The 26,157-nt window shown below is 43.5% G+C and overlaps 1 protein-coding gene across 2 annotated transcripts in view; it reads left to right on the top strand.

Moving 5' to 3' along the window:
• LOC308328720 (SH3 and PX domain-containing protein 2A-like) overlaps positions 1-25,651 on the top strand; it is a 63,642-nt gene extending 37,991 nt beyond the window's left edge. The window contains exons 7-14 of one of the 2 annotated variants that reach the window (XM_080782817.1): positions 5,768-5,896; positions 16,040-16,153; positions 18,905-18,988; positions 21,410-21,527; positions 21,654-21,985; positions 22,092-22,141; positions 22,223-22,342; positions 22,533-25,651. In XM_080782817.1, coding sequence (XP_080638943.1) covers positions 5,768-5,896; positions 16,040-16,153; positions 18,905-18,988; positions 21,410-21,527; positions 21,654-21,985; positions 22,092-22,141; positions 22,223-22,342; positions 22,533-24,464 — 2,879 coding nt within the window. In that variant the 3' untranslated portion in view covers positions 24,465-25,651. The remainder of the gene's footprint in view (positions 1-5,767; positions 5,897-16,039; positions 16,154-18,904; positions 18,989-21,409; positions 21,528-21,653; positions 21,986-22,091; positions 22,142-22,222; positions 22,343-22,532) is intronic. The other variant, XM_080782818.1, reaches the window with a different exon arrangement.
• Positions 25,652-26,157: the final 506 nt, after the last annotated feature.

Raw genomic sequence — 26,157 nt, 5'->3', positions numbered from 1 at the left:
GTCCACCTACTGTACACATCTGCAGCTGATCATGAGCCAAACAAAGGCATCGTGCGTTGCCAAATTTCACTCCACAACGGCTAGGTCTGCCTTAGAAACAATTGCGCAACATTCAAAGCATGGCAGCGTTTTACATGGGGAGTCTATACCCAACCCAGGGGTGTCAGCGGTGACGGCAGTCACAGTCAGATCCTGAAATATGAAAGCAAAGCAAAAAGGCCACTGGTGCTCGGAAGCACGCAGTGTTAAATGTCACGGGTCCATTTTGTACACTAGTCGGAAGTTAAATTGACACTGAGGATTTTTTAGTGCAGGCTGCCTCAAATCCCTCACTCCCTGGTTTCCTCCTCCGCTACATGACGCATTATTGCAAAAGTTGCCAACTGCCGTCCTCTCCGGACGGAGATGATGATGGGTGGAAGAGGGGAGGGATCGGTGGCGACCGGGAGCGCGAGGGTGGGAGCAGGAAGCACATGTATAAATCTGAGAGGGGAGCGACATAAACAAAGTGAGTGGCTAATATGGCTATCTGATGACGGCGGCCCAGAGCTGAACCATTTCTTTCACTTCATAAATCCTCTAAGTGTAGGCCTATATGCTGCTGTGCATGCACTTTACAGGAGGAGACTGACTGTTACATGTGTGCACTGACTGTGCAGACAGCTGTACATGTGTGTGCAGTGTGCACTAAGGCTGTCCCCCGAACATTCGGGGTTCGAACCTTCGCTCGTTAGGGTTGGCATTCGAATTTTCACTCGAAATCTTAATTAATGGACTTGTTTTTTAGTTTATTTTCTTTATTATTTCCCCCTTTTTTAACTCGAAAATATTTCTCTGCGACAATGCGATATGCATAATAAGAGTACTATGTTCATGTTGTGTTACGTGTTACATATTTAGATGTTATTAATAATCAGGGGGGCACACAACTGATGCGCCAGTGCGCATACGTCGTCAAAATGTTTTCTGCCCGTAGATCAAAAGCATGCAAGGCGCATTTGCGCACCAACAGCTGAGACAGTTATAATATGTAGAGAAATCTGACAGGCATTCAAAAGGAACTCAAATATGATGTTAATGTCCTGTAAGTAGACTTAAAAATAAAAGTTAGTGCACAGGAAGTCCGTTTCAGTTGTAAACAAGCTACTATGACACTTTCTCAAAGTTACGTGTTTGAGCAAAACACTGAACCCCTAACTTATCCTGATAAGCCTTGCATGGTTTCCTCCGCAGTCGGTGTGTGAATGTGTGTGTGGGTAATGTAATGCACATTGTAAAGGGCCTTATAAAGGCGCTTTATAAATGCAATATTTAGTCTAAATACGAATAAACACGGATAGCTGTGTAATCATTCATAATCAATGCCAAATTAGTAGGAAAGAATGTAGAATAGAAATAAAGTTGACACTTTCTTAAAGAAGTTACACACCAATAGAGACTATACTGTAGGTGTTGTGTAACACAGTGGTTCTTCTGTACAGTGCAAAATTGGAACTGGAATACTATTAAATATAAGCTGATAAATGGGTACTTTCTCCTGATTGGCTGACCTTTTCTCACCTACCTATGAATATCTTCTGTTTATCAAAGAGCTGGAGAGACAGGGAGACTCCTTTTACAACACTCAGGTCTATAACAATGATGACTATCATTGTGTTTTAACCTTTTAACTACTTTTCAACTACTTTTACTGAACAAGCTTTCATTTCAAGTGAAGTAAATATTTGAGCAGGAGTAAAGGGTTTGTGTACTTTGTCCAATGTCCACAACTGTGTGGCACGCACGTACGTACGCATGCATGCACGCACGCACGCACGCACGCACGCACGCACGCACGCACGCACGCACGCACATCTTTCAGTAATTGACTGATGAAGCAAAATAATGTATCTGGTTAGTTACTCAAAAAGCACACACTACAGCATTATGGCCAAGGTTGTTTCACCACCTTTTTCTCACTCGTGTACTCCTCATTCTGACTCTGCTGATGCAAAACATTTCATTTCCTGTATGAAGCTGAAAATATTAGCTTTTGTTTTTCAGGCCTACTGACTTTGCTGACAAAGTCTTTACTGACTCGCCCAGAGTCTCGGCTTTACTGTATATGTTGTGCAAACCTCTTCTTTTAATTATGTTTTTGACATAGATTTCCGATTACCCAACACACACCGACAGGTTTTTACGCAAATCTTCCTGGAAATGAGTGGTGATATAAAAATCGTTTCCTATCCCTGATATGATGGTGTCCATGATATGCCATTTATTTGATAATGGGTTGTCAGCCATTCCTCTTACAACGACTCATGACAGCTCATAAAAAATATTTTAGTGTTTTTCCAAGACTCTACTTTGGATGAAAGTAACGGAATGGACAACCACAGGCATGTTTCACTCAGTAGTTTCTCTTATGTACCGTATGTGCAATATTTACAACAAAACTGTTTTATTCTGTATTTTTCTTTTGAGTTATCATTCAGTTAGTCATGTACTCTAGTCATTTACTGTAGGGATGCGCAAACATTTTGTGGACATTTTGTAATATATGCGACTGCAGTTCGCATTTACTATGAAATCATGCATTTCCCGTCAGTCAGTTGTTTAGTACCATATATGGTCATGCCTCGTGACATCACATGACATCAGGCCAGGGATGGAGATCCCTGATGTCATCAATATCAAGACCATACTGTATATGGAGATCCCTGATGTCATCAATATTGGCCAGGAACTCTACATATGAATGGAGCTGACCTGTTCTGACATTCCATATGTTGATATTCATCCATCCTTCCTCTTCGATGTCTCCCTTTTGTCTGATACCTGTCCATTTAAACTCTAGACGGGCCTGCCCAAAGTTTTTAGTGCAGCTACGCCCAGCAGCCGGCGAAAATTAGAGTCTCAACGGGCCCGAATATTAAGGCCCGGCCCTACCTGGGCCCTCATCAAACCCTGTACACTCAAGACACTGGACCCGCTGACACCCTTAGATCTCCATATATGGCGCTGACCTGTTCTGACATTCCATTATGTTGATCTGACCTCATCAAACCCTGTACACTCAAGACACGCTCCATATATTGCCAGTACAGAATTCATTCCATATGTTGATCTGAACCATGCCAAAGCGCCAGCGCTTGCCCAGCAGTCTGCCTTCACCCAGGTGGATATGTTGATCTGACCCCCCCATTCCAAAGCGCCAGCACTCGCCCATCAGTCTGCTGTCACCCAGGCGGATGCGTACACGCGACCTGCTTCTCGCCCTCAGACATCTTACTGGTAGTCATTTATGTCATGTCATACAGTACGGCCACGAAGATATTAGCCAGATTTAAAATAATTTTGACTTTCCCGTTTTTCTGCACCCAACCTCACAATTTAACGAAACATCTTGCACAAACAAAATGTGAAAGCTTCAAAAAACCACAGACCCACCGCACAAATCCACTGTCAGAATCTTTGGCAAGATTAGCGCTAATGTTGTGAGTTCACCCTTGCGTGTTATTCGCTCCCTGACATTTCATATATTTAGAATGGGAATGCTGAATGGGAATATAATCCTAATTTGCAGAAATGTTAATCTCTTGTCTTGGCAGTGTGTTGTCTGGATGACTCTCTTTTTGGAGCTGGCATCTTAATCCCATCTGTCTGAAACACTCCTTATCTAGGCCTCAGACCGTCTGTCTATTGGATGGGATTTTAGTTATTTTCCATCTTCTGAATTAAATGGGAGCTGCTTGTTCCAGAAACTCAGTTTACTACCCTGTGAAAAATAGTTTCATTTGGGGCTTGTTTTTGGCTTTTCTGATCTGCTTGCGGGGCAGATTTTTCCAAGACATTTCTCAAGATTAAGACCTCACATATTTAATATTTCTCGTGACTCGTGAGCAATTGATCTCAAATAGGAGAGATGCAGCACGGCAAGCTCACTGACAGTTAGGTGAAAGATATTTTCCTAACGGTTTCTGTCTTTCTGTGTTTGTATATCGTATACTGCCATTCAGACTGATCTCATAGATCAGTTTGAGATGCTGGATTAGAAATGCATATTAAATCATTAAGACCGGGAAAACAGATTTGATATGTGTGGGTGTCACGATTCTTTCAAAATAGCAGATATACAAGCACATACGTCACTTTGTGGGGGCTATGAGCTTGTAAATCTGCTATATTTGCACATCTTTGAAGATTTAAATTTACTTAAATCTTTGCTTTGGTGGTCCCTGGAATAGAATATTTTGAGATGGGGGGGTCCGCAGCCAAATATATAGAATTTGGGGGGGGGGGGGGGTCCTTGACATTAAAGCATGGATTTGATGTGACACTTGTGTTCTTTCAGTATAGGTCTGTGAGCTCTGTGGCTATCAGTAGCTCACAATGTGTGAACTGAATCTCAGCTGTGTGGCTGATTCTCAACTCCAGCTGATGTTTGTTAGTTCTGCTCCTAAAAAAAGGGCCGTCTCAGTTTAGTAGAGCCTGACCGATTTATCGGCTTTGGCCAATATATCGGCCTTTTTTTTTTACTACGTCGGTAACAATATTTATTGTGCAGCAATATAATGTCCTGATTTTTTTTAGGGTCTCAAGACATCATGATCCTAGGCATTGTGAGCTGTTTTTGAACGTGAAAATATTATTAATATTATAATATTAAATGATGTACTATTTACATACCGGTATCTATGTATTCTTTGTACAAAACATAGTTGGGACTCTGGATCAGCATCTGACCCAAAAAGCTGGCATTGGTCAGGCTCTAAATCTAGAGTTTAGGTTGGGTACGTATGGGATATCACTCATAGTTATAAACTCCAGCAGGGCATATATATAGGGCACGTCAATAGATCTTGCTCAATCCAATAGGTGCATGATTTGACCATACAGTATAGCTTTCATTTATGCTTGGGCACAATATTTCACCCATACACCTTGACAAATGAAAAATGAATAATTTCCTGTCATTCACCTGCTCTGTAATGCTTCAATGTCTTCCCAAGATATAAGTCACTGCCCGAGCTCATACGGTTAAACCTAGAGGAGCAGAGAAATGCAGGAGGTTTCCATTGGCTTGCCTAGCATGCCGTAGTCAGAGCTCTAGTGTTTCACGGAGGCAGAGGGCCGCCCTCAGAGCCCAGCTCCAGCCCCTTCATATGGTTCTATTTAAGGCCTCCAGTGTCGACTCATATGATTGGCGTACACAACCCCCTACCCTTCTTCCTGCTCCAGCCCCGCACTGAGAAGAAGGAGGCTTTTTAAGCAGACTGTTTATTTTCCAGGGGAAACCGACTCTCTCTCCCACTCCACTGTCCTGTCCACAACTGGCAATAGCTCCTTGCGCCTTCATCCTATATACGGTTCTCTCTCCCAATTCTCTCTGTTTTCTATCCTCTTCTACCATCTCCATTTCCCCCTGAAAACATTAACCTCTATCTACCTACTCTGTTGGACCAGATGGATAAGCACCCCCACCCACGGGCGTAGAATGGACTCTTTTCAGTTGACCGATTGATGCTTGACCTGCTGGAGTAGAGACATTTCACCCCCCTATGCTTTCAAGCTCTCCAACTGCCCTGCACTGTTGGGCTGGAGAGAGGGATGCACCTCTATGGCCAGACTCTTAGGAAGATGTACTGAGCCCCGTGTGTATTCCCATTGGCTCAGCTCTGCTGACAAAATTGGCCTATGGCACAACGGGTGCCCGGCGGCGGCCGATCTCGCGGGCCCATGGCCGGCAGCTGGCTGACGGCGTGTTTCTTCCCCTCCACCCCAGGTCTGGACGCCTCGGACCCCATGCTGCTGGAGCAGTACGTGGTGGTGGCCAACTATGAGAAACAGGAACCGGCCGAGATCAGCCTGCAGGCCGGCGAGATGGTGGACGTCATCGACAAGAGCGAGACCGGTGAGTGTTCACAACAAAACACGCTGAGCGCCGAAACAAGTGATGTGCGGACGCATGGCGCACACACACTCTATGCAGTACACACACACACACACACACACACACACACACACACACACACACACACACACCTCTCCAACATAAACAAACACGGACGTTTCCATGAAAACAATCAATGGTTCCTTTTCGTTCTTGCATCCCCAAAAGTCCTCCCTCACTCCTCCTCCTAAACACCCCCCATCTCTCTCTCTCTCTGTCCTATCCTCTAAACTAGCCTCTCTCTACGATACACTCTACTACAGCATCTCTCTCTTTGTCCTCAGCCTGCTAGCTGTGCCTTAGCCCCATCTGGAGGCTCACTTTGGCTTGCAGTCAGGCCTGTTTCCCCCCCCCCCCCCCCCCATTGTTGGTTTAGGCTGTGGGCCAGAATGTTGCCTTTAGCAGGAGGAATGTCTTCCAGGCTCATATATTAATTATTCTGCCTTACTCTAACGGAAAGAAAGGCAAGGCAATGCTGGATTTACAAATGCCATCTGTGGAAGAGTCCTTAGTCAGCTGTTTAACCACAGGAGAAGCCTAGGAAACAGGGACTACTGTAGGCTGCCTTTTAGGAGCATTATGCCATTACTGTTACAAGTATTGCTGATTGTCACTGATAAAATATGCACATTATACAGATGAACACTTTGCAGGAATATCTACGGTATGATCCTTCCGCATGTGTGTGTGTGTGTGTGTGTGTGTGTGTGTGTGTGTGTGTGTGTGTGTGTGTGCACGTGTGTGGGGAGGAGCTTTTGTTCTGCAAACTTGAACTTATTCAACAATCAGTGTGTCAACTGTGTCAAACTCCAGTATGTAAACAACCTACGGATTGTCCATTTAATTATTGAGAACATAATGATACTAGCCTAGGTTCATGTGCCAATTCTGGAAAATAGCCAAAATATTAAAAGAAAAGAACATTTTCCCTGTAAACATTACAAATTAAATTGGGGGTGGGTGGGGGGTTCTTAGATCTTGCACCAGTTAAGACTGATCAATTATGTTTTGTAATTTAGGCTAATTGTAATGAATGCACCTTTTAGACCATACCTCAAATCACCATAGAAAGCAGCTTGAGGATACCCACTTATATATATTTCTATTTTTAATAGGATATGTCTCCCTTCATCAGTGGGGTGAAGGGAGAGGGATGGGTCCAGTTATTTAACAGGGTTTGACGTATGGCTTTAATGGTGTGCTGAGACAGTAAAACAGTAATGGGCCTCATGTGTTCTTCAGAGGGTAGAGGGAGGAGAAATGGTGACCATGGAAGCAACTGGACTTGGGTTTCACTTTGGGCATGAGTGAAAGCCCAAGGCACAGTGGCCTTACGGAAGAGAGTCAATAGAGTGGGACTGCTTTGAAGTGTCACGTGTGTCCGTTTTTGACTGGGCCTATTTGTTTTCTCTCCGTGGTCTAGAAGGACTTGAACCCACTGGGGAGCCTCCGTGAGGCGGATATTCCAACACCTTGAAGTCCTTTTTTACCAGGGGCCTTATATGAGGCCCTTCCTCCAGAATCTGCTTGAACTTGGTGTGCATTGGGTTTTAGCTGAATGCTATGCCTCTTCCCTATTTCAGCTCAACAGTTGTCGTTGCCATGTTGTGTTTTGTGTGGCAATACTACACTACTGAACCTCGTCACTTAGACCCTTAAGATCCTGTCCCTTTCTCAATGCAACTGATATAACATCATTCTCAGTTCTGATACAGTCATTTTCCTATCTTGTGTGCTATTCCAAATCTGTCGCCAGTTTACACAGAGCAAAACGGTAGTCCACACTGGTCTCTGCTACTTAAAACAGACCCCAAGGCTATTGGACATATTATATTAGGCTCAGCTTGATAGTTCCACAGTGGTTTGAAGTAAATACAAGGTGCTGCGGGGCTGTTTCCATGAGCACAACTAAGGATTCTAACTCAAACCTTGATGCCTCCTGCATTGGAAGCAGGCTAAAAGCTCCTCTAGCTGTTATGTTAAGTGACATCATTCTATCCTTCAGCTAATGCTAACGAATCCATGTCTCGTTTTGTTCAGCATCCAATGGCTATAGCAGCACAATTGTGCACCTTTTATAGGTTCTGACATATTGATCTGTGAATCACAGAGCTACAGTAAGTGGTGAATATATGCTCTTTATGAACTTGAGGCACTAAAATGTCAGATATCATGACAAAAAGTTGGAATTGGGTTTTATGGATGTCTGAGCTGTAGCCTACAACATGGACTTTTTCCTGTTTGAAGCAACACCCCGCATTTAAGTCAGCATGGTTCCCCTGCAGATATCTTGGGATGGCTGTACGGAAAATCTCCTCACATGGACATATTCTCATCTAATTCAATCTCAATGGTCCCAATTTGTTTTATATGAGCTGTGCAACAAGAGTTGTGAGTGCACACAGAGCGGGATTGCCATCGTGCCATAGATCTAGTGTTGACATTTCACAGCACCTGAGCTTTTTTACTTACAGTTAAACTAATAGGAGTTGTCCAACTGTTGTCTCACTCTGGAATAAAGCCATTGTTCTGCATGCTGTGGCTGCGCCTCGTGTGCCGGCTGTGGTTTTCCTTACCTTGGATTAGATAATATATGCCTTTGACAGGGCACTGAATCTAGGTCAGACCTATAAGCAAGCTCAGCTTTCTCTACTTTTCCAGCCTGTAGTCCCGAGCCAAGGCTGTATTTTCCGTTACCGATGCTGCTGCCTGTGTGCCTATTGGCCTATATTTTGGAGCGCAGTACAGTGAAGTGTAATAGTTTGTAATGACTAGTTGACCATGTCTGTCTTTGTTGTTACTTGAACAAGGTACAGTATGGTGCTAAAATCAGTAGGGGACGGAAGGGCATGGGCATAATAATAATAATAATAATAGCTTGGATTTATATAGAGCCTTTCATGAACCCAAGGACGCTTTACAAAATGTACCAACAACAACAATCAAAAACTATATGCCATAAGCCTGAGAGAATAAGTGTCTTTTCAAGGCAGCCTTAAAATATTATGGGCATGGGCAAATGTGTAATGGGCTGTGTAATGTTGATGCCTCCCGTTCTGGGGTGGTGATTCAATCATTTTAATTTGATTTAATATACACCAGCTGTCTATATTTGAAAAATAAATTCACCCGAGAAAGCTGAAAGACTAGTTTTCTTCGGCAGGCCCTGATGCTGTTAAACTTTAACAGCATCAGGGCATCCTAGTACCACTACCTTGGTAAAGTATTCAACAAATTTGCCGACCTTCAATTGAAAACGTACATAAAAATAATCCATCACTGTAATTTTAAGACTTTACTGTACCATAACTACTAAGTGAAAGTATGTTTGACAGTCATATTAGCTTTGTCCTTGCACTAACTGTGTGATTGTGGTCATTTTATTTGTCTATTTTTTTATGAGAGTTTGCCAGGGAGAGGCGCTGGCCCGGGAGTAGAGAGTGCAGGGAAAGACTCGGAGGGAATATGGAAAAAGCCGTTTCCTGCCAAAGTTAGTGGTTCAGAGAGGTTGGTTCATTATAATGGCTTAATGGATCCTCCAGGATGCCTCCTCAGTTTACAGTATGTAGGATGGATGCTAACCAGAGCTAAGCTAGCGCCACAGCCCCCGCTGCATTGCAGATCACTCTAAATGCACTGTGGTCAACAGTTTAAACCTCGGCCACTAATGGGAGTCGTGCATGGGAGAGATATGGGAATTTGTCGTTTCTTTTCAGTGTGGAAGTGCAGTTATATACTGTATATATAGATGCCTCTTGTCTGCTTACACATCAAGGGCACTGTTAGGGCTGGCGTTGACCAGTCTGACCCAGAAAATATCCCTCTACTACCGGCTGGTCTGGGTTTACCTTGGCCACGCTCCAAGTCTCGATCACCCTCTCTGAATTGTAATTTGCCAAATGAACTCCAGGAATGTCTGTCTGTGTTAGAGGGGGCCAACCCCACACCCCCAATGTGTCTACATGGTGGTACATGGTCTGCAGGTGACTTCAGGAAGAACCTTGTTTAAGGATGTAAATTAAGTGATAGTGATCTTGTCTTCAAACTTAAAGAGCCAGGATAACTGGTACTTTGTAACGTAATTGATCACGTTATTATGTCGACACAGTGGCTGATGTGGAAGACAACATGTTACATACAGTACAAATACAATCTGAGCATTTAGCAAGCACTCTTATCCAGAGTGTCTTACAAAGAATGGATTGCCAATGAAGTGCCATGAACACAACAAAACCACCACGTGGTTGAGAATGAGGTGCTGAATTTAACAATTAGGCCTAATTTTGGTGCATACACTGTAGCATCAACATCAAAGTGGACATCGTGGCTGTCTCTCTCTCTCTCTCTCTCTCTCTCTATACAGGTAAAGAGCATTTTAAGGAGAAGTGCTGTCAGGGACCAATGTATTTTATGGGTTTCTAACTCTGCTGTAGTTCTAGTGCAGACTGCAGGACAGGACCCATGGCTTGGTGTACTGTAGACCATAGGGGATGCTTTCAGAGGCAGGGAGGGAGAGAGAGTAGGTCGTTGCTTGGGTCAACATTAGCTCTTGAAAGTCGTTTTGTGCCGTTTTCACCTCCCCTTGTAGCAGACCCACGCAAATAATTGAAACACAGTGTTTTATGGAAACTGGAACTTATAGTCTGTGCATTGAGCTGGATATGTTCCCCCCCCCCCCTGAGCTTTGATAGTGGATATACTGTTAATAAATACAGAAGCTGGACATTTTTGTGGCGTGTGTGTGTGTGTGTGTGTGTGTGTGTGTGTGTGTGTGTGTGTCTCTCTTACCTCCCTCCTTCCCGTCGTGCACAACAGTGGTGTCAGATTATATCTACAGGATTGCTGAGCCACTGCATTCCTCCTTATTTCAGACCCTGTAAAAAAATACATTTTGGATTGAAATATAGTGCAAATGATTCTAGGTCAAACGCATGCTGTACTGTGTGAGGAGGGATAGATTTTAGGATCACATCCTGTTGATGTTTTATATAGAGCAATGTTACATTTGTGATCCATTATGCATGCGTTTAACTACCTGGCATGGTACAGCATATAGGATATTATATATTGATCTTTGGTCAATGCATTCAAGGCAGAAAAAAACTAAATCCAACATGGCAGGCCTCCAATTTTTTGCCTCAGCTGCAGAGAATCTGTTGTTGATTACAGTAAAAAAGGAGGCATGGCTCTTTAACCTGATAGATATTCCAGATGGCAGGTACAGTATGGGAGATAAATACAGCTCAGAAGTGAGCTCACCTCTCTTTTGTCTGAGAGTCTTTTTTGCTCGCAGAGATACTGTAGAATGTAGGACAAATGGGGGTACAGCAAAAGCTTTATTACTTTGATGTCTGGGCCAGGCATCTGTTCTCATGCTCTTTTCTCCGTCCAGGAATATACATTTAAAATGGCAAGTTTTCCAACCCCTGCTGCCACATTACAACAATGCAGTCAGCTTAAGATTTTCATTGTCCAGCCTTGCTTTCTCTCTCTCTCTTGTTAGCCGTTTGTTATTGGTCTCTGAAATACAAATGTCAAGCTCTGTCAATTAGCCTTTTTTTGTCGTTTTGAATAATTGGCAAGCATCTAGTTTGTGTTTGTACCAGCAGGCCTCACCAAGTTATCAAGTTAGTTACAAACATATCATCGCTGTCGGGGCAGAAACCTTGTCCCCCCCATCCATCCATCCATCCATCTTCTAGGGAGACACCCGAGAGGCATCCTAACCAGATGCCCGAAAAACCTAAGCCGGCTCCTTATTCTTTCGGTCATGACCCACACTTCATGACCATATAGGTGAAAGTAGGAATGAAGATTGCTCGGTAGACAGAGAGCTTTACCTTCTGGCTCAACTCTCTTTTCGTCACAACTGTGCGGTACAGCGACTGCAATACCACCCCTGCCGCTCCGAGTCCCCGGCTGATCTCCTTCCTCCCCTGACTCGTGAACAAGGCCCCGAGATACTTAAAACTCCTTCACCTGGGGTAATGCCTCACCCCCCCCCCCCACACACACACACACACACACACACACACACACACACACACACACACAGACAGACTTACTGTGGGTTTTATATTAATCAATGAAAAGTATCAAGCATGTGACTGAATAACAAAGTTACAGGTGCTTTGTTTCCTGAAATTTCCTGAAGTCAGTTTTGAAAATACAAACTGTCTTTCGCCACGGCAGCAACGATATCTGTCATAAAGGCCAAACTATCTCCTCATAGTCCAGACTCCAGAGCAGCACTGTCATCAAGACAAACCATTTGTACTTTCCCAGTTTGAGACTGTGACATTTGAGGTTGTGGTCGTGATCGAATGGTGTAGCGGTGGCACACGAGATCCGTGCCAGGGGTTTGCGGCCGTTGACTATTGTCTCCATCAACCACTGGCCAAAACGTGAGGATTGAAATATAATAAACACTGTTTAAATGTTATAAAATACTGAAGCACTATAATCGTGAGAAATAGCATTGCTATTTGACATAATTGTTTTCTGAGTACTGTAATTACTCAACCACTTATATTTGTTGGTTCTTAGTGCCAACTCTTATACTTGCACTTTGTAAGTCACTCTGGATAACAGCGTGTTAAATGCCTACATTATAAATCAGTGTTTCTTTGAGGTGAACATCTCTGAACTAATGTTCAGCAGCTCTCTGTGATCCATCTTTCCCTGACACAGATGACAAGGCAGAAGTGATAGAGAAGTGGAGAGTTACTTTATAGGCTAAAAGACTCTGCTGCATGAGACCCAGGCAGGCCACAGATAAGAGATAATAAAGCATTCAGCAAGTACACAAACAGATAATGCAGGGAGATCTCCCTGCTTCGGGAGTCAAGATGGTAAATGCAATGCATCAACGACATACCAACATTGCGTGCGTGCGTGCACACAAACGCACACACACACACACACACACACACACAAACACACACGTTCCTCCCACATCTGCAGTCTGCACAGGCAATCCATGTGACTCGGAAAAGGGGAAAATATATGCTTTAGCTCTCCTAATCTCATTCCCACTGTCTCCCATTTCACCTTCCCACAGTTGGATCTACTGTATTTCTACTCCATTCACTCACCTGTCATAACAGCTTCACTTTTACCTACTACACTGCTGATGGGATTCACTGTTGTCTGTGTCTATGTTCTGTAACCCAAATAATGCTGCTGAGCCAAGTTTTTCTTTTTTGTGGGAGCTTGGGTTTCAGTTGATCTCTGAATGGATGCATGTAATGAAAGACACGAAGCAGACTTCTCACTGAAGAGTTTTAGCTGTGTGTGCTCATAATTCCCACCTGTTTGATATAAAGCTGCGGAAATCAGCAATCGTGTAGTGGATGTGTGTTTTTTAAAGTGCTTTTTATTGCCTCTTTTGAGGCCGAGTGAACTCAGCCTAAGCACCTGCTATATGGGATCAGGGTTGAAAAATGCAGGCAAGACGGGCCTAGCCATCAATAACAGCATATTATTTACTCAGTCCTCTTAACGTGACAGTTTGTCATTGCTCAGAATATATACTCAGGTGTTTGCTTAAGTGCTTTCAATGAAGGTGCATTCCCACACACATCATCACCACACTTACTTTTCACTTCTATACTCACAGGGTTGCAGAAGTGTGAAAATGACATTTCCCCAGGTTGTAATGCCAACGTGAGAATGGCAATTTGTCAACTTGAGCAGTTTTTTCCATTATGGACTTTAACTTTTTACCAAGCTTTACCATTTTACTTTATTCATCACTGTCGCAGTTAGGTCAATATCAGCATATGTAAATCTCATGTCAGTTTGTATCATTTGCAATGACCGATGGAAGTAAATAATGAGACATCTTGACATCTTGAAAATAACAAATGTGGCTATGCTGCTGGGAACACATGACAATTACCATGTCACCTACTGTTAATGTCATGAAGGGAAAATACTGGAATCTTCTGTATATTTCCAATAATCATTCTTTACTCGCCGGCACATGTGCATGAGCTTTCAATTCTGACGTGGAAAAGGAAAATGTCACCATTTTATTTATCTTTTTTTTTTTTTTTTACCTCACAGCTCTCAGTGTGATATATTGGCATAAGGTTTCTCTGAAGCCACAGCTTTGGTGTAAAGATTGAGCACATTACATGGCTTGTTAGGTCCTTGAGCATTGGCCAATGCTAGGCTTAGGGCCAGGAGGACCCAACAAGCACGGGCATTATCATCTGTGTGTGTGTGTGTGTGGAGCTACCCAAACTCCATATAAGCTAAGTTTAGTCAGTCAGTAGTCGTTCAACTGAGGGTGTGACTTCTGTGGCACAGACAGATGTACTGTATGTGTGTACGTTTCAACAATGGATGGATGAATCTGGAACTTCTGCCAACAGATAATGGACATGATGAAGTGAGTCTTTGAAAATGATTAAAGGTGGAGCCTGCAACTTGGCTCTCGCCCTGCACTCTGCTTGCTTGGGGGTTTGTGGTGGAGAGTTCAAACCACTATCAGCCTCCAGTAATTGTCCCTGCACTTATCCCCTTAATCCCAATGGTTCACCAATAGACATTTAATTGCTACCTGTCTGAGGGTAATGCATTAAGGATTGCAAAGAGACAAGAGAGACACATTTTTGGATGAGAACTGATGATGATTTGCTGAACGTTCACCTTGCAGTTTTCACTAACACTATGTATTGTATTATGACGTCATTACCCATTAGTACTGTTATGTACAGTATGTACCGTTATGTTATGTATTAGCTGGTGCAATAAGCTATCCATTCCAACATTTACGTATGTTCCAGACATTTTAATTTATTGTAGGACAAACTACTAGTATCCCTTTGTAGCTAAACAATGCTCAAAAACGCTCCATTCTACACTTTGAAAAGTGGACACTGGAAGCATGGGCCAGCTGTGCATACGTGGTGGAACACTCATAGCCTCTTTATGGGTTGTCAAGAGGGCTGGCAGCCATATTGTATTCCGTTACCACAACAAATACTGTGTATGTGGCATTCCATGTCCAGGACTATTTAAGTGATGTCTTTGTCACTTCTGTCTCCTGCAGAGAATAGGCATGAAATCACGTCAAGTGTTGCGGTGGGCGTTTTAAATTAATGTCATGGCAGAGCTGCATGGGGTTAGTAAGTTAGGCCTAAGTAATATTGAAAGCATTAGGGAACTTTGTTTGTTGTAGCGGGCCGCTACAACAAACGAAGTTCCCTAATGCTTTCAATCAAACAGGAGAAAAACGATCAATCACCCGCTGCTAGCGGGTGATTTATCTTTTTTCTCCTGTTTCAGATCAAATACAGACTCGAATTCACCCAAAAGCCTAATAAAAATGCACCTAATGTAACACAGTATCACTTTACTCCACCCACTCTGCTTGTTTCATTGTCTTCGTAAAGAAGAAATGCAGTGTGTTCACTGTGTTGTCCATGTCCACCAGCTCTTCAATCACAACGTTTGTCACGAAGCAGCTGTCAAATCGATGCTGTCATACCCCAAGGAATCCAATCACATCAAGCTACAACAAGCCTAATGGAGATCTTGGCCAGTTCATTCCTTTGAAATTATGATTGATGCTCGCGAAAGAGAGGACCTCATCACCGGGTGAGATATAGCTAGGCGGTCAGTCCGACTTTCCCGTCGCCCCCCAAACCATTATAGAGGCAGTCTGCTGGCAACGGAATCAAGGTTACATGGTCTGCATGCTCATGTGCATTTCTATGTGATCCCCTATGATCCAAATGAGTGTTTTCAATCATGGCTCTGTTTGACTACAACAGACACAACTCCTGCAATGGGGTAAAGGAGTATCATCATTCAAATCATACATTCACTAGGAATCACATTGTAAGATGTTCGTCTATAGTCACAAAACATGTCAGGGTCAGTGTAAGCACATGTTTATGTATGAAAACAGGACACAACACATGATTTTCCCTTATTACATTACCATGACTGTGCTGTACTGTACTTTATACAGTACATTTCCGATACCTTAACTTCCTTCCCTCAGGAAGTACACCTGATGGCCTTGTTCTACTTTGCCCTGAACTGACCCGGCTGACCTTATTTTGCTCTACCCCCCCCCCCCCCCCCTTTCAGGCTGGTGGTTTGTCAGTACAGCGGAGGAGCAGGGCTGGGTTCCTGCCACCTATCTCAACTCCCACAGTGCAACGCGAGACGATCTGGAGCTGGGGGCCTCCAAAGCCGAGGAAGGTATGACACGTAAGCTCATTATTGTAGAAACATGCATGCCATGTATGTAAGCATCTACCAGCTCTCTCTCTCACACACACACACACACACACACACACACACAGACAGTCACACACAGACACACACACACCTCTACCCTCATGTACTCAGTCCTCCGTGTCAGACAAAACGCAGCGAACCCACCCAAAGAGCCAGCGCCGACCTACGTTGAAGGTTGACGCCCGGGTCGGCGTGAACAACTCCCTCTGTCCCGCTGCCATCGTAAGCATCCCAGAAACAGAGCGCGGATTGAGCCTTGAGTAAACACAGAGCAGCCGAGCCGGGGGAGACTAAGCCACAGCCGTGTACTGAGTGATGTGCCATACAGTGAAGCACTGTACAGTAGAGAGAGAGAGAGACACAGTCTAACACTAAAAACCGTGTGACCCTCCACAGAGTTACTGAGTAAACTCAGGAAAAGCGTTGGGGTGTTTATTTCCACCAGTGTTTAGTTCAGTGTGAGGACACTGCATGAGACACCATAATGCACTGGTTCCCAAACACTGTGTTGAGACCCAAGGTTGGGTCACAGACCCATTTTTATGGGTCCCTTTAATTTGTTTCCTACATTTTGTTTCCCAAAACATTTTCATTTCAAAACATTTTCATACTAGCTAGGGAACACACCTAATAAAACAGGAAGGTAGGACCCAATTTGCCAGATGACCATGCTGACATGAGAAGCTGGCAAAGATAGACTTCAGTCACGCAATCATCTTGATTTCTTCTCACAATTGGTCCCGTTATCACTTATCAAGCCAGCTTCTGGGCCAATCCAATATCCTTGTTGCATTCTTTAAATATTTTCATTGTAACCTCAGACAAAGTTTCATTGCAATGCAGGGCTGGGTAACATATTGACATTTGTTTATTGTAATCGTATCATATTTTTCCAAATAAGGTGAATTGAGATTTTACCGATTACAAAGTCATATTTATTTAGCCTAATACTGCCAGGCCTAATAAGAATGCCAGCCAAATACCAAGCAGTCAAGATAATTATAATAACTACATAATTTGATATGTGATTCTATATTCTGATATTTATCCATTTTCTCTTCTGGTTATTGTGATACTTTGCCCTGCCCTAGCACAATGGAACTCCAACCTCATAATATCACATTCAAATTAAGAAAACTTTATCATTTAATGTTTTATAGTATATTTGTACGAAAGAACAAAAAATCATTGTATCTTACACTTCCAAACAAACATTCAGATTTTCCAGCACTCTAGCCAAGAAATCTTTTGTGTACGATTTGTGTATTCCCTAACAATGGGACCCCGGATCCCTTTGGCATTGTATATCTTCTGACTTGAGGAGGGAGGGAAACAGAATGCATTTGGCTAAATAGCTCTACAGTTTCACAATGTGCTGACTAGCCCTTTCCCTCCCTAGTGGGACGTATAGACTACAGAACGTCTTCATCCCCCTGTACAATCCAAGATTGATGCATACCACAGAAATATTACCACACGCACTCATGCGCGCGCACACACACACACACACACACACACACAAGTTGCAGATAGCAGGCTGCCAAAGTGCTTTGGGGGGGGGGGACGTGTCTGTGTAATTAGTGTTTATGTGTCTAGTCAGCCCTGGGATTTGCCCACAGCCCATAAAGCACCATCGTTCTGTCAATCCCATAGACTGCAGCAGCCTCTGCCACCTCTCTGTCACCAAAATGGGGACGCGTTTCTGGAAACCTGGATCTGGAGCTCATGATAAAGTCTTTCGAGAGCCAAGATATGGACACTTTGATAGCTCAAAACAGTTTGAGTTGTGCCCCCCCCCCCCCCCCCCTTATTAAAAGAAGTGTTATGATGATGACAGTACTGTGTATATCTTCTGCCTCCCAGTGGTCATATTTCACACATAAATTAATTGTAGTCCATTAAATTAATTGGTTTTGCCTTATCAATGGGTTAGTGATGCGCAGCTTCTTTTCATACCGCATTAATTCAGCGGTGGACAGTAACAAAATAATTTGTTTCAGTATCTGTACGTTATTTGAGTATTTGTATTTTTGGATACTTGTATGAACAACTCATCACATTATGAACAACTTAAGCCCTATTTCAAATATAGTGAAAATATCAGCTTTATATCTGCTATTTCTACTACTAGACCGGGGCACCGTGGCCTACTTGGGAACGATGCGTGTGAATACGGTCAATGGCATTTACTGATAAAAGTGTTTCCTTGAATTAAGACAATTTAATGTGTACCCTGCAATTTCAAATGTTGGCACATGACAAAAGGTCTTCCTGTTGGTGCTAATCATTCTCATCTGTGTTTTACGTATATAAGAAAAGGCCATGGAGAATTATAGACCTGTTGTGGCACACACCACTCCAACCAGTGGAATTCTCAGCCTCTTTATTAATGTGATGGCATTCCTGGAACAGGACAATGTGTGTCCCAGATGCTCAACCAGGACAGCATGGGAAAACCATGCCGCTAATTACAAGGCCCAGAGATGATAGCTCGGTTTAACACTTCCTCTGTAACATTCACTCAACTCTCCTCACCAATCCGCCTCATAATGTCCCGTTGTGGTCCTGTTTCCTCCATGTCTTCCATCCATGTAACTAATAATGGCGACCCATGTCAACAATCATGATGTTGTTTGTGCTTGCTTTTTATGTTTCCCCATGTTTGTGTGTGTGTGTGTGTGTGTGTGTCTGGTCGGCATGTGTGTCCATCAGTCACTAAGCGCCGTAAGGCCCATCTGAAGAGACTGGACCGCAGATGGACGCTAGGGGGCGTCATCAGCAGGCAACAGAGCCGTGGTGAGATGCTGCCTCATGACCCCCCCCCCCCCCCCCCCCACCCACCCTACCATCCATTGTCATCATCATCGCTCTGTCACTGGTCAACCCAGGAGGTTTATCATTCTCTGTCACTGGTCAACCCAGGAGGTTTATCATTTTCTGTCACTGGTAAACCCAGGAGGTTTATAATCCTCTGCCGTGCCGTCCTATAACACATTCTTTCAGAATTCAATATGGAAGAAGAAAACAGAGGGGGCGACATTTTCTTTGCCACTTAAGCCCTTACATACAATCATGCAATGCCCTATATACTTTATTAAACAATGAATAGGGAAAATAGCCAAAGCTAACACCACGCGTGAGCTTGTAGATCGGCTAATTTCGACAAATACAGTACATGCAATGTACATCATGACTTCATACACCTACAGTATGGCATTAAGATACATAGATTCTTAAAATTGTAATTGCATTCTTGGTTTTTAAGATTCCACTGGGTGTGTGACCTACAGAATGTCCAATATTTTAAAAGAGAAAACTCAAAGTTGCCAGGTCTGCAAAATGTCAGTGCATGTTCAGTCTCGTTACCTTACTGTCAAGGTCATGATCACGAACCAGAAACCCACATAAGTAACCACTAACTGATGCAAACGTAAGCAAAGCATGTAAGCAAGATGGAATCAGCAACTTTATATAGTAATAAAGAGAAGTGAACCAGCATTATTTAACAAAGTTGCTCCATGCATTGTAAGTGGTTTATTATCATCAGCAGAATGTGCCAAAACCATCTTTTCTGAATTACAGAAGGGGAAAAAATTCCTTCCTTCTCATTGGCGTAAACGACCTCGATATGCCATGTTATAGCTTGCATGTTCTGAGTTTTTATGAGCAAATGAAAAATGTAAATGTACATATGTAGTCGTTTTCACAGTGCGGTGGAACCTCAACACGTTTTCTGCTGTGGTGTTTATAGCAATCAAGATTATAAAGACTATAAAGACTTTAAAGAGAGAATGTGCTTGCACATAATTCCCTTTACCAAAATACCAAGGGGTATTTTGACAGGATATGTAGTTGGATTACTGACAGAAGTGCAAGGATAGGCCATTTGAGTTCACGCCTAACGTCTGTGCTTGGCAACAGTTTCCACACAAGTGAAAGTTGGTGTCTCTGGAGTGCAGAGGTTTTTCCACCCTAGGAACGAAATCCTGCTTAAAAAGAAAAAAAGTAATTGTGCGGAATACACAAAAAAAAGGAGGTTAACATAATATCTGATTCAGAATTTCCCCCCACTGTTAAACATCACTAAAGGTTGAGGGGAGCCACATGAACAGGGTTTCCCTGAGTGGGAAGTGTTCTACTACATCTGAAACAAGGAGACCGGAAGACCCAGAATTCAGAAGAGAGCAGAGCAAAGCATGCAGGATGTGTCCTTTAACCTCCCATTTGCATACCAGTATCTGTATTTGGAGCTTTGTCTTTTAAATCTGTAGTTCAGAACATTAACCATTCTGTATGATCTAAATCTAAAGTCTATAGACTCCTTGTTAATATATTAACATATTAATATAATAATATGTTAATACAATATAACTACAGTACGGCACATCTGCAGTGGCACATCTGGAGGTGGTCTACCCACTCTTCCATTGAGTAGGACACCTACTGGTTAACAAGTTGTACTGCCAGAAGTTCATGAGCACAAATTATCTCCCCAGGCCAAGTGAGGACTGACTCTTGCCCGAGTGGTAGAAATGTGGTCTCTCATGTGGGAGACGATAGGGTTTGAAATGACTCACAGGTAGGATATCAAAGTTATCCCAAAGCCATTCACCCCTTTTAGAACTTGCGGAGGAGGAACGACAGTTAAAAAATAAATCAAAAAGATTTACAGTCCTCTATTCTGACAGGTTTGCTTACAGGCTTACTGTCTCTTCTATTTTTAAATTATCTTTTTTTTCCTGTGCTGTTATATGGTGAGGAGAGACCTCTGCTCTGTAATGGTATGAAAGACTGTCAAGAGTTTGCCTCTTGGGAAGTCACAAATCAACATGGTGCCTCTGTTTGCTGCTACCTGCCGAGTTAAGAGCAGACTTCTGCCCCAAAGCCAGAAGTCTGTGTTGTGTCACTTATTGTACTTGTGTTTGACACATAAGTGTCAAATAGTTTACCATAGAGTTTCACAGCGTAGATACCTTGATCAAAGTAAATGTCAGTGACTACCGACTACTATTGCATTGTGCCATGTATTTGACGAGAAAGACATATTGCCTGGGATTCTGATGATACCATTATGACATTTTTAGATATGCATCACTTCCTTTTTTTCTTCTCTCTCAAGATAAAAACCTTTAGATCTTTTTATCTTCTTGAATAATATGCCATTACTCCAGACTGACATGAGCCTTTCTCACAACCTTTGTCCTCTGACCTTGGCAGAAGAGAAGTATGTAACAGTGCAGCCCTACACCGGCCAGGGGAAGGATGAGATTGCCTTTGAGAAAGGAGTCATTGTGGAGGTGATACAGAAGAACCTAGAAGGCTGGTGGTTCATCAGGTAATGATCGGGTCACGGTTCCAGATAATGTGACGGGGCAGACATGAGACATGTTTGGTTCACTTCCTTTGCATATCTTATATATACATAATATATATCCTTCTTTTGCCAATTCTGCCCTCCCAGGTACCAAGATAAGGAGGGCTGGGCTCCAGCCTCCTATCTAAAGCAGGCGAAGGATGAGCTCTCCCCCCGTAAGAAGACTGTGACTGGTCCAGTGGAGATTATTGGCAACATCATGGAGATCAGCAATCTGCTCAACAAGAAAGCCCTGAGTGAAAAGGATGTGCAGACTGAGGGCCTCCCAGAGGAAAGCCCCCGTGTGCTTAGGAGGGAGATCAGCCTGCCTATCCCCTGCTCCGACACCAGCCCTGGCAACACACCACAAGAAGTGAAGAGCAAAGCAGAGCCTGCTTCCCCAGCTGTAGCCCGTGTTGCTCCTCACAGAGTTGAGATCGGTACGTTGCATTTGTGTGACTGTTTGATCATACTTGGGAGTGTGGCATGGCATCTGCCCATAAAGTAGTAATATCAATGACATGCATCTGTTGTTTTTGGGAACAGGTTCACCAATTCTCAGGCAAAAACCACCACCCCGAAGAGATGCAACCTTGGTATGTTTTCTTCCCCCTTTCCACACATTTTCTTTGGTCCACAGCATAGCATTATAATTAATTGTGCCACTCTCATTTTAGGGATTCCAAATGCCTTCACCTCCAGAGCCCCCTACTGTTGAAGCAGAGTATTACACTATTGCAGAATTTCAGTCATGTATATCAGATGGTATCAGTTTTAATGGAGGACAGAAAGCTGAGGTAAGCTAAATCAGATATTCAAGATGCTCCTTTACATGATCATCTTGTTCTTGCATAATAATCACACACATATATTTATAAAGCAATGGAATCACCTTAGCAATGGCACTAGCTTGTGTTAAAGAACAAGTTAAAGGATATTACACTGCCACCAATATTAAACTGACTCTTTCTTGGGCATGTATCATAGGTGATTGAAAAGAACTCGGGCGGCTGGTGGTATGTCCAGATAGGAGAGAAGGAGGGCTGGGCTCCCTGCGCCTATATTGACAAACGGAAAAAGCCAAACCTGAACCGGAGAACAAGCACACTGAGCCGACCCAAAGTTCCACCTCCAGCTCCACCCGTTAAGAAGCAGGACTCAGTAGAGACTGCACCACCCAGCAGTCCTGGCTCTGAGGCTCCAGAATCCCCTGTTTCTCCTGGCAGGCCTGTGTATGAGGAGCCAGAATATGATGTCCCGGCAATCGGCGACCTAGACATGGAGTCCGAGTTTGAATTCCTGCGAGGAGACAGTTCCTTGGTGGATAGCAAGAATGAGGACACCTCATCAGAGAAGGGTTTTCAGCCCTCTCCCAAGCCCTCCCCAGCTTCGTCGCTTCACAGTGCCTCCTTCAAGATGGGCGAGTCGTTTGAAGAGGGTGAGGCAGAGGAAGAGTGTATTTATGAGAACGACGGCTTCAGGCCCTTCCGAGAGACTCCGGAGAGGCAGTGCAGCAGAGACTCTAATTCCTCCAAGACAAGTGTCCTGTCTGAAAATGGCAGGGCCGCAAATTTAAAGACCACTTTAGGGGCAAGAAGAGCTGGAGGGAACAAGCTCAAGATCAACTTGAATGGAAGCACGTCTTCGACCAAAGCTGGGGAGGCCTCCAGTCATAAATCTGCCTCTAATGAATCCACACCAGACCTGTCCCAGCAGTCCAGACCTAAGAAAGACCAAGAGGAGAACAATACGCCCTCTTCCACCAAATCTTCTTCTAAACCTAAGCCGGTAGTAAGGCCTAAACCCCAGCTGTCCAAGACCTCCAGTGCAGAAAAGATGGACATCAGCACCCTAAGAAGACAGCTAAGGCCAACAGGGCAGCTAAAGAATGGCACCAAGGCCTCCAAAGGAGAGGACTCAGAAACTGCTTCGGTTATCTCCTCTGAGGACTCCTTCTCTTCCCAAAGCACGTCTGACATCTCCATCTATTCCAAGGGTAGCCGGGGAGATTCTGACCTGGAGGGTTGCAGCCTTTATCGCACAACAGACCCTTATGACAAGGTTCAAGAATGTGAGCTCAGCTTCCCTGCAGGGGTGGAGGTGGAAGTTGTGGAGAAGCAGGAGAGTGGCTGGTGGTTCGTCCGTTGGGGCGATAGCGAAGGCTGGGCTCCAACTTACTTCCTGGAACCTGTCAGGCAGCCAGATGACATGGCTGCTGGGTCAGAGTCTGATGGTACCCCCACCAAACCGGGCAGCTTGAGTAAGTCTAACAGCCTTGAGAAGAATGAACAGAGAGTCCAGGCCCTGAACAACATCAACCAGAACCTGAAGAGAGTCACACCACCCATACCCTCCAAGCCACCAGGGGGGATCTCCAAACCCACCGGTCTGGTCAACGGATCTCTGAAGCAGAATGCTATCAAACAGCAGCAGGTGGTCAGACCTCAGTCTGTGTTCATATCAGCCCCCATTGTGGACCGGCCCAGTCCCGTCAGTTCTCTCAGGAGGAATGAATCCCTCAACTCCACTGACCACCCACGCTCCAGCCCCACTGTGCGGCGGAATGCCTCCTTCGGCATGGTGCCACGCAACACAGCGGAAATCGTTAACACAGTATTATCCAACAGGAGCAGACCTGGTACTGGTAGCTCAGAGTCTCTCAGCCACATCTCTCCCAAGAACGCTCTCCCGGTATCCACAGTGAAGCCAAAGCCCCACATCATCCATAACAACCTCAGAGAGATGTATGTCTCCATAGCAGATTACCATGGTGATGAGGAGACCATGGGATTCCCAGAGGGGACCACTCTGGAGGTTTTGGAACGAAACCCCAATGGCTGGTGGTACTGCAAAGTTCTAGACAGTGGCAGGCCAAGGAAAGGATGGGTTCCCTCAAATTACCTTGAGAGAAAGCACTAGCACTCATGTTTGGAGCTGGCAGATCTCTGGACGTGTGTAAAGACTACTTACACAGAGGCATTTATTTGTGTGTTTTATAAAAAGGTTAACAATATAATGTCAAGTAAGAATTTAAACCATAATAGGTACCTCTGCCAGCATTAGCTGGCAGATCAACTTGTGATATCTCCAAAAGTGAAATTGTGTAAAAGTAATCTGTTTGATACGGCACCTGGGACATGCAATGGGAGCGATACTAAGGCTTGGTGATAACTAAAAAGAACACCAATACGAGCAAGAAACTATTTACCTTTTAAGTAGTTTGCTATACCATTTTAAAGAGATTACTGTTAACTTGAAACACCCCAACTGTCTGAAAGTAATTCAGTTATTCAGTTTTAATTCCTTGAACATTCTTTTCAGTTTATATGGTTATGTTCTTGATTTCACTTTAAAGCACTTAGCTTACAGCATGTCTGAAACGCTTCTATTATAACGACAATGCCTTGGGCTGTTGAAAATAACGTAAAACATTCTTTTCTGTATTTTGTAAGTAAAATAGTCTAATATTTCTTTGCCAGAGCTTCTTTGTGTTAGTCTCTCCCTGATATTGTCTTTTTGCATGTATTTACTTTTACCTACATGTGAAATTTAATATTTTGCCTATTTCAATATTTTTTATATTTTGCCTAATGAAACTATTTGTATGTATCTGCTTGTCACGATATTTTCCCTATTCCTCAATCTGTTTAGAGCCCATCAAGGATCTGTCAGAAAAGTCCCTGATGATCCAAATATAGATTTGAATTAAAATATCAGTAATTTCTTCTCTTTATTTGTTAGATATTGTCAAAAATGTTACTCCCCTGAGTAACCGATATTTATTCATTACTCAAAAAACACATTTTGTACATGATGGTCTGGATAATGAAATGTTCTCGTATATCAGCATAATTTCTTTCCTCTATATTATTATTTGATTCACAACTGTTCACAACTACAACAATTATCCCCAAAAGGACTCAATATAAAGCATGTTAACCTAAGTTTCTGCTGGGCAGTACAACTGACACAAAGCTCAAACTGGAGTAGTGTCAGGAAACTCACTTTTGTTTCATGGTAACTATGTGACCAATGATGATAATGAAGTGCCAAATGAATGAAGTAAATAAATGCACTTTTGCACAATAAGATGTGCATCATTTTAATTTGCATTTCTCACAGGTATGTGATATTCTTTGTGTCTTTGTTTGTCATGCTATGGTTTTAATCATAATGTTAGGACATGAAGTAGCAGGCCAAGGACCGTCAGCTTGTGAATAGAAAGTTGCAGTGCATCAGCAGCAGTTTCGCTGAACCTTCTCTTTAGTATGTGTTGTAAAGCATCACTTTTTACTACCCATTTTTTTTTATATTTGATTAAGTGCCCAAAATGCTAAATGATATGGCATCCATTTGGTATAAAAGATAATGTGCCATAACGTGAACAATTTATGAGCATTTGGCTCCAAGCCTTTAAGGGCAATGTTTTGGTCACAGGGGATAGTATTAAGCCCAACACACACCGGGTGCGCAGCGACGCGGCAACGCCTGGAAAATAGAAGTATAGAACAGTGGCGTATCGGAGCGTGAGGCGAGGCGTGAACGCGCGTCGGTGTGGGATAGGTTCATTGAAAATAACGGAGGCGGCTGTTTTGACGCGCGGCGTTCGCAG

The sequence above is a fragment of the Protomyctophum bolini genome, assembly GCF_963924005.1.
Source record: "Protomyctophum bolini genome assembly, chromosome: 14".
Taxonomy (NCBI): domain Eukaryota; kingdom Metazoa; phylum Chordata; class Actinopteri; order Myctophiformes; family Myctophidae; genus Protomyctophum; species Protomyctophum bolini.
Note: the sequence above shows the minus strand (reverse complement) of the source record. Positions and strands in the feature narration are given on the sequence as shown.